This window comes from Mastomys coucha, unplaced genomic scaffold (assembly GCF_008632895.1).
Source record: "Mastomys coucha isolate ucsf_1 unplaced genomic scaffold, UCSF_Mcou_1 pScaffold18, whole genome shotgun sequence".
Classification (NCBI taxonomy): domain Eukaryota; kingdom Metazoa; phylum Chordata; class Mammalia; order Rodentia; family Muridae; genus Mastomys; species Mastomys coucha.
Window position 1 is genome coordinate 20,786,159 of NW_022196900.1, and position 9,727 is coordinate 20,795,885.

Genomic DNA, 9,727 nt, shown 5'->3' on the forward strand with positions numbered 1-9,727 from the left:
AAAGCATGGACTGCAGTGTGAGGCATAGGGTTGCCGGAGCAACTGAGACACAGCAAGGAAGTTGTGGGTGGCTCCTCTTCTTCACCCCTTGTATGAAGCGTTGTTCTGAGTTTCTTAATCATTGATCCCCAAAATACTGCCATCAGGCTAGTGGGGCAGGAAGGAGGATTGTCTAGAGTGTGCTGGGGAAGGGCCTGGTGAAGAGGATGTATTGATTGGCATCCTCTGAAGCTAGAGCTCTGGCCCAGGGCCAGCTGAGATAAGCCAGCTGATAAAGGAGGCCGCTGCTCCAGCATGTGCAGGGTGACCCCACAGCAGAGCCAGCACTGACCTAAGGTGGTTGAGGTCCAAGGCACTTGGAGATTTGCAGACAGTGATACATGTTTTCACTGGCTCCCTTGTGGATTCTATTTCCACAGTTTGCTTCCCTAAGAGAGTCCTTTTTGCTGGGCGGTGGTGGTGCATGCCTTTAATCCTAGCACTTGGGAGGCAGAGGCAGGCAGATTTCTGAGTTCAAGGCCAGCCTGGTCTACAGAGTGAGTTCCAGGACAACCAGGACTACACAGAGAAACCCTGTCTGGAAAAACCAAAAAAAAAAAAAAAAAAAAAGAGAGAGTCCTTTTCAAAAAAATTTTCTTATCTTTTATTTTGAGACAAGATCTCTGTGTGTAGGTAACCTTGACTGGCCAGGAACTCTGTACAGACCAGGCTGGCCCTGAATTCTCAGAGATCCTCCTGTTTCTGCCTTCTAAGTGTGGGATTAAAGGTATACACTACCGTGCCTGGCAAACATTCTGGTGTTTAATATTTGTGTGAGAGGCTTTGGAGTTTGCTAGGAAAGGGAAATTGAGAGAGCGTTTACTGGAGGCCTGGATGCTCTCCTTTCCTGCCAGTGCTGGGCAGGCTGCAGGATTGAGCAGGTCCTGCTGGCTTGGCTTCCGTGGTAGTTATTGGTGCTAGCTTTTAATGGGCCCGAGTGGGCCTCTAACGAAGCCTCTTTCCTTCCCACAATTTGTCAGCAGAGGAAGGTGTGGGCTTAAGCTTGGGAGATGGAATGTGATCTCTGCTCTATACCCACGACTGTGGTATTTTCTTGGAAACAATCCAGTGTTGATGTTGGAAGTCAAACCACAGGATGTGGCTGTGATGCCTCCAGGTGGCCCTATCATTGTAGGCAGAAGGCTGTTTGCCCCCAGCCTGTCACGACTGACGGTTCCAAGGCTCCTATTGCTACTGTTGGTTCATTGAAAACGTTTTGGGTGACAGGTATTATGTTTGTATTGTTTGCTGATTCTTTGTAGAAAATGTCTAACATGTCCAGAGAGGATGGGGGTGAGGGGTGAGGGTAACAGAAACAGGAGGGCTAAACTATGGTCACATATTTAGTGGTGCTCAAATTGTCTCACACAATTTTTATAGTTCTTTCCCCCAAATCCATCAGAATCTATATATTTATTGATGGGTTTCTTAAATACTTTATAAGTTTCTCCCATTTTTAAAAATTATTTTCCTCAACATTTTCTTGTTAAGAGTGAGCACTAAGGTCAGTCATTAGCTTCTCTTCATCTTCACAGAACACTAGTGAAGTTGCAGACTTCTAGGACTAGTTAAAATCATGCTGAAGTGTCCACTTCTGGACATGCTATCCTCGACGAGCTCATTCTGTCTTGAATGAAATTCACCCCGTCCCCTAACCCCAAGTCCTTCCCACATTTGGTGACACTTCATGCTGCCTCCAATACTGTTTCCTTGTTTCTTGTCTGCCCCTCCCTCTCTGGCAGGGAAGCTCTGCCAAGACAAAACTGTTTTGTTTGTTCTCTGCCCCTAGATTGATAATCAGGATACCTGAGAGGCAGAAGTTAGGGGAGGAAAGCTAGTGACATAGAGAGAGGCTCAGAGGCTCAGGTGGCAGAAGGGGCTAGGGGAGGGATTGTGTAGATGGAGCATCTTGGCTTTCACCCCATTATATAGGGTTAACCCTCTCTAACTGTTGTAAGCTGGTTTGGCCAGTTGTATTCACAGAGACTGTGTTATTGGAGTGGGGAAGCATCTTTAACATGGCCACAGTGTGTAGAGGAGTTCCTAGAGAAGATGCTCAACCTTCAGCATGGCTAGGTAGTGGTCAGACTGTGAAACTATAGTCAGAAGATGGTGGAAACTGAGTTGCTGCTGTCCTACCATCCAGCAGTGTGGCCTTAGACAGGTCCCATACTGTCACCATGCCAAATGTCCTCATTTAGATAGTAGGTTCTATGTCCTTCGCCTCCACCAGGTTGTTGGGAGCCTTTTATGCTGTCCAGTGATTCTGGACAGCATAAAAGCCCAGGTCCTCCCACCAGCCTGCTCATGAAAACAGCATCCCACTCTCTCCAGGTGAGCTGGGTGGCACAGGCTCAGATAGAAGAGCAGCCCAGACCAAGTGGAAAGCATGGCATCATCTGAGATCCTCTTCCCCTCCTTGTGGAATGGCATGAATAGATAGACTATGGTAACCATCCCTGGTGATGCATCTTCTCTCACATCCCCCTTCAGGAGTCTCGGCATCCTCAGCCAAGTGACACAGTAAAAAACAGGAGAGAAAACCACATGCTGGGCTGACAGTCCCAAGGCATCCTCTCAAGAACGCTGGTTCTGAGATTCCTGTCACACCAACAGAGTACATGTCTCTGCAGCGTCCTTGGAGTGCTAGACTGAAAATGATGCTTTTTCCAGTAAGATGTGCAGCATTCCGTGAAGGGGGTGTACACACACACACACACACACACACACACACACACACACACACACACACGGGGTGGGGGAGGGTGAGACAGACAGATAGACATCATCATGTGTTTATTTCTCTCCGGTGGAGATGATGATGTCAGTAATCCTGGCACTAGACCAGTAGATTTGGTTTTTTTTGGTTTTGTTTTTGTGTTTTTGGTTTTTCAAGACAGGGTTTCTCTGTGTATCTCTGGCTGTCCTGGAACTCACTCTGTAGACCAGGCTGGCCTCGAACTCAGAAATCCACTTGCCTCTGCCTCCCAAGTGCTGGGATTAAAAAAAGCTGCCCAGCTTTTTTTTTTTTTTTTAATGACTCCCCCCACCTTTTTTTTAACTTTTTTTTTTTTTAAGATTTGTTTATTTATTATATGTAACTACACTGTAGTTGTCTTCAAACACTCCAGAAAAGGGCATCCAATCCCATTACAGATGGTTATGAGCCACCATGTGGTTGCTGGGATTTTAACTCAGGACCTTCGGAAGAGCAGTCAGTGCTCATAACCGCTGAGCCATCTCTCCAGCCCCCAGATCAGTAGATTTAAATTATAGTCTATGCTTTGTGAAATCAGAAATGACCCATGGTTTTGTTATTTTCCTTTATAGATCTACCTTGTCTAATGTGGTACCCACTGGCCATAAAAAGACTTATTTAACTTTAAATTTAAAGAAAGAAATAAAAATTCAGGGCTGGAGAGATGGCTCAGTGGTTTAGAGCACTTTCTGCTCTTGCGAAGGACACAAATTATGATTTTCATCCATGCATGTGGCTCACAACTGTCTATGAGTCAAGGTCCAGCAGGATTAACACCTCTGGTTTTGGTGGGAACCTGTGTGTGCATGTACACACACACACACACACACACATATCATCATCATCATCATCATCATCATCATCATCATCATCATCATCATCCATTTCTTCTGTCACACGAGGTACATGTCAGGTACTCGATAGGCAGCTGTGGCTGGTGATGGCTGTGTTAGAGTGTGTTTCTGTCACCACAGAAAGCTCCGCTGGTGACATTCATGAGTGTGTGGAGCACTTAGGAGAAAGTGAATGGGAGGTGAATGATGGCAGGTTCTAATTTTCAGGAGACTTCATCCCAGTGATGATTTCCTTTAGAAGATGGGCCTTGAGTGCCCTTGGGTGTCACCCAAGCACTTTTTTTTTCTTTTGGTTTTTTGAGACAGGGTTTCTCTGTGTAGCCCTGGCTGTCCTGGAACTCACTCTGTAGACCACGCTGGCCTTGAACTCAGAAATCCACCTGCCTCTGCCTCCCAAGTGCTGGGATTAAAGGCGTGCGCACCACTGCCTGGCTCACCCAGCACTCTTGAGCACTGTCAGCAGGGATACCAAGTGCCTAACACCTGGTCCAGGAATGGGTCCTTCCTGCCCTTGCTCCATGCTGTGATAGGAGGCCCCTGTGTGGAATTTATGATTACAACCTGTCTTGGTAACCTGTGGCTTTGGAGGCAGTGGGTGGAAAGGCTCTCACTGTTCTGGCTGGCCATTTTTCAGTGTACCGTAAGGTTGAGAGGAGAACCGAGCTGGGCTTCTAGTGCGAGCTTTGTGTCTGGCACTTAGGGTCTGACTAGCAGTGCTGAGACCGAGGGAAGGGAAGGGAACTAGGTGCACAGGCTCAAGGGGGTGTTCCTTCCCTCTCTGGTGATGCCTGCTAGCATGGACCGAAGAGTGAACGTGTCCTTACGCCTTTCACCTGAGCTCCTGGCTTGCCTCATCTCTGTCCATCCCAGGCTGAATGTCACTGGGCCCATTTGCTGCTCCTCTTTGCAAGCTTGCTGTGTGAATCGAGGGACTCAGACCCATCCCTCAGAGCTCTTGTACACACATCCTCTTGTATATCAGGATCTTTCCCAGTCTGAACCCTTGAGTAGGGATTGAGTCTCCGCATCCTTTACCTGACCCAGAATAGAAAACAAAAAAGTCTACCAGGGGTCAGCCAACAGATGAGAGTGTCAAGAACTCTCCTATGATCATTCTGTAGCATAGTGAGGGTAGCTGGTTAGTGTATTCATGAAAACTGCTGAGAAGAGATTTAAATGCTTTCACCACAAAAAATAAGTCTGAGATAATGTCTCTTAATTAGCTCAGTTTAGCCATACCACAGTATGCATGTATTTTGGAACACTATGCAGAGTAAATATGTATGATTTTCATTAATTATATAAATTAATAATAATAATTAGGAACTGTTTACTAAGAGTTTTCCACTGAACCCAGAGACAGCCCTGCATTTTAAGCACAAAGCTTAGTGTTTTTCCCAAGGTGGTAAAGCAGTGGTACCAATAGCCCTCACCTGCCCTTCCCAAAATTTTTTGCTGTCAACATCTGGTGGGTTTTTCCCCAGAAAGCCCAAACTCCAGGGTTGGTTTTCCTTCCTTCCCTCCTGCCCTCAGAGCTGGTGTTATGTTTATGGTGCTATGGTCCAGGGCACTGAGGTTTGTTGAGAGTTTGGAGATGAAGGCCCCTTCGAAGACTCTTACATGCTTCTCTCTGCCTTCCACAGGGTGTATTGAAGAAGAGGGACCAAGTTCAAGCAGAGTATGAAGCCAAACTGGAAGCTGTGGCTCTGAGGAAGGAAGAGCGTCCCAAGGTCAGAACAACACCCAGCCAAGGGTGGGCCACAGCTGCAGGCTCCCTGCTGCTGCTGTCTCATCCTTAGACTGAAGGATAGGATCTGCCTCTACCCATCGGTTGTTCTGTTTCTTATTTGTTTGTGATTGAAAGTTGTGTTTGTATTCATAGAAAGGATGGGAATAGGGAATGTTATTAAAACGAAAATGGTAAGGACCAATGTTTGGGCAAATAGTTTGCTGTCAGAACTAGTCATCTGTCCTCCCCTCCCTGGAATAGACTTGGGAAATGTCAGACCCAGACCAGACCCGAGAGATAACATGCCTTCATTTTGTTTATGCTTTTTCTTTTTTTTGAAATGAGTTGTCTCACATGATACTGTGCTAGTCAGAGGGAGTGGAGAAGTGAGTCACAGAGTAGCCCTGGGGATCGCCTGGCCTTTTGGGGTGCAGATGTGTCTGTATCCAGTATGCCGTCATAGCAGGTGGATGCATGTCTGCTACGTTGATTCATGTGTTACCATGGATCCACACTAGAATTCGAAAGCTGTCTGCATCTTACATGAATCTCTGGTCTTGCTCTGAGAAGGAAATAGGTAGAGATTTATGTTAGTGCATGTAAATGTCCTACATTTTCCTACCCACAAAAAGAACTCAAGAATGTATATTTGTAATGTATTTCAAGTGAATTTAGGATAGCACCCTGCACTGCAACACACAAAACAGAGTTCGAGCACTGAACAAAGGAGCAAACCATGACGAGAACCATGGATGCCGTACAGACCTCCACATCTGTGTGGGCGCTGGAGCTCCTCCATTCAGACATTGTTTGGTCATCTGAGGCCTTAACAGGTGGCCCAGCCCCCAGTCTTTTGTACCATGGGATAGACAGCACCCATCCATTATCCTTGGATATGGACGTCCCTATGTTGGTCAGACACAGGAACATGACTACCTCAGTCACAGAAATGAGAGTATTGAAACAAGGAGGAAATCCAGGTGTTCCTCGTCAGTTAATTGTCACAAAACCCCACAAACAAGCAGTCACAGTGTCAGCTACCTGCAAGCCTGAGTGTCCAGCTGTCAGCAGTCCTGGCATTCATAAGTTGGGCAACTTCACAAGGGAAGGTGCTGGGTCCCTCAGCCATGTTGACAGAGCCATGTTGACATTGCTCTGGTTGGTAAATACTGACTCAAAACTCCTGTAGCTTGGAGACATTTGGGTGCAGTGGTCTGGGGTCTTAAAACTTTCAAGGTTCAAGCAACATTTGCTTCTGGCAAGTGTTGACCTAACTTTGGGCCTGGAGCACTTGAGATAAGACAGAAAATCTGGCTTAAGAGAACCACCATGACCAGGAGACCCTCACTAGCCATGTGGGATGAATGCAACTTACCACAACAAAGTGAAGGTCCTGAAACCCAGGGGACACACTTCCTTTCTAAACCTTAAGAAAAACTTGAAGCCACTTGCTATATTATGCTTCAAAAATTTTAATAGCCTTCAGTGATTTGTTTTCCTTCTGTTCTTGAACTTTGTGGTTAACTGCCACCCAGAGTGCAGAATGGTTCCCCATTTATATATGATGTGAAGTTCAGAGAAGGGACCTGGCTGGTAAGCTCCTTATTCATTTCACTCAGATAAATGAGGAAAGGCGTTATCAGACATCATAAGTATTGGACTAGTTCATGTGACCAGAACAGCACCCCTTGTCCTCTAGTTCTGACACAACACAGCTCTGTGGCCAGGACTATTGTGTGTATGCTAACTCTAGATCTGTTTGTCAGTGGTTGAGTAAATCCTAAAAGGACTCCACACTGCCTTACTCTGACACAAAGGGGTGGTTCCGCCATGTGTCCACTCTGCTTGGATAGGTCAGATGATTCATGGGGGCAAGACAGTGTCTTTTACAAACCCTTCTGTGGCCTGCTTTCCAGGGAGCTCTTAGACCTTCTAATTTAGAACAGTGTTTGTGGAGGAGCTCACAGTAGGAGAACCCAGATGCACTTCAGAGCCAAGGGTATGTTTTCCTTCCAGGTGCCAGCAGATGTGGAGAAGTGCCAGGATAGGATGGAGTGCTTCAACGCGGATCTGAAGGCTGATATGGAGAGGTGGCAGAACAACAAGCGACACGACTTCCGGCAGCTGCTTGTGGGCTTGGCTGACAAAAATATCCAGTATTATGAGAAGGTGAGCACATGCCACTGTGCTTCCTAGTAGCCACAGCCTTTCGGGGTGACATTTACTGCTGTGAACAGAAACCATGACCAAGGCAACTCTCAAAAGGACAACATTTAATTGGGGCTGGCTTACAGGTTTAGAGGTTCAGTCCATTATCATCAAGCTGGGAACATGGCAGCATCCAGGTAGGCATGGTGCAGGAGGAGCTGAGAGTTCTACATCTTCATCTGAAGGCTGCTAGGAGAAGACTGGCTTCCAGGCAGCTAGGGTGAGGGTATTAAAGCCCACACCCACAGTGACACACCTACTCCAACAAGGCCACACCTCCAAATAGTGCCGATCCGTGGGTCAAGCATATACAAACCACCATAGGTGTCCTCCAGATCCCCCTTGTCCCATCCCTGACCTGCCTCATGTGAACTACCTCAGTGCCTTGGCAGGCTGTGCTGAGTTTCAGAGCTGAGACCCTGTTCTCCTAGGCCTCCTCTTTGCTGGAGGAAGTGGCTCTTTGATCTGGGAAGCTGGCTGCTTCCCAGTGATGCCAGCATGTGGGCACCCCCAGTTACTGGAGGCTTTGGGGCTACTTCATGTTACCTTGTGGTTTTACATAAAGGTGTCTTCATTTTCGCTCTGCTATGAGCCCCTCTAGTCATCTGTTGAAGCTGACAGACATCATGCACACCAGAAGAAGGAATCAGTCCCATTACAGCTAGCTGTGAGCCACCATGCTAGGAACTGAACTCAGGACCTCTGGAAGCAGTCAGGTGCTCTTAACTGCTGAGTCATCTCTCCAGACCACAATAATACTTGTTTTTGATGTTGAACTTTAAAACACTCTTTTTAAATAAAGGTCAATGGAGTTACACAGGAAAGCAATGCTATTTAAAAAGACTTTTATTCACATATCCTTTTGATTTGTGGACCTCAGAGATAGCACTCCCATTAATACACACACACACACACACACACACACACATGGGAGGGGAGGGTAAAAGAGCTGTCTCCTAAAATCAAGGTTCATTCCTTATGTATCTAATTTGAAGTCATTTCTAGCAATAAGTCCTGATGTCCCTTTGAAGCCTAAACTTACAGTTAAGCAATGGCCCAGTTTTAGCTGAAATAACGTGGCCTTGAAATTCAGCCATTGGGAGCAGAACCGCCTCTTGCCCTGTAGGACGATGCTAGGGACAGGCCCTTCTCCTAGATTGTGGCCCTAGGACTGCTGTGCTAAATCTCCAGTCCCAATAAGCCTGCACAAAGCACACACAACCCAGCTATAATATTTATAAGCTGCACACCTAAGCTGGGCAGCCACTCTCAGACAGTCCCCAGGTCTTCTGAGTTCTCATCCTGTCGGAGGATCTGGAATAAGAGGAACAACAATGTGCATTCGTGTTCTAACTGTGAAGTGGAATAGTGAATGCAAAGCACACAGCAGGGTGCAGGCCTAGCAAAATCTGATGGTTGGGTCAGTGCGTGTCTCAGTGGGTTGGGTAAAGGTGCCTGACAGCCTGTATGCCATCCCTGGAACCCACATGGTGGAAAGAGAGAACTGACCTCCACACACATGTCATGGTACATGTGCCCTCACCCTTCACATACACAGAAATAAATTAAAGATTGCTAGACTCCCTTCTCCCCAATCTTTGGGGATATATAAAAGTGGCCCAAAAAAAAACAAACCAAACTTTTGGTGAACAAGAGCGTGCTTTCCACCCACCCTGACTCACTCAGCTGGCCTCTCACGGTTCCAGCCTTACACAAGCCCCGCCCACACCTCCAACAATGCTTCTATCGGTTCTCAGAACTGGTGTTCTCATCAAGAGTTTCCTGCCTGGTCTGGTTTTTGCTTAGTGAAGTTAAAGATTTTTGTAGAATGGATCCTTTCCACACATTGGGTGTAGGCTTCATGTTATCATGAAGACATGCAAGCCTTATAAGGACGTGGCTCGTTCATAAAGATGGGGGTGTGACAGATTCCAGACAAACACCTGTCACCTTCCCTATTGATAATAGTATCGATAACAGACGTAGGTGCCACTAGAGAGAGGTGAACCGGCAGGATCAAGATTAACAGAGTAGCATCTGGCAACTGACCTCGCATGCATGCTCTCGTTCCAGTGCCTCATGGCGTGGGAGTCGATTATTCCACTACTGCAAGAGAAACAAGAAGCCAAGTAGCTTTGG

General features: G+C 46.8%; 1 protein-coding gene across 2 annotated transcripts in view; it reads left to right on the forward strand.

Annotated features, from left to right (window-relative positions):
- Snx30 (sorting nexin family member 30) overlaps window positions 1-9,727 on the forward strand; it is an 88,861-nt gene extending 79,134 nt beyond the window's left edge. For both annotated transcript variants that reach the window (XM_031377553.1, XM_031377552.1), the window contains exons 7-9: window positions 5,295-5,381; window positions 7,397-7,549; window positions 9,662-9,727. In XM_031377553.1, the coding sequence (XP_031233413.1) occupies window positions 5,295-5,381; window positions 7,397-7,549; window positions 9,662-9,721 (300 nt within the window). In that variant the 3' untranslated portion in view covers window positions 9,722-9,727. The remainder of the gene's footprint in view (window positions 1-5,294; window positions 5,382-7,396; window positions 7,550-9,661) is intronic.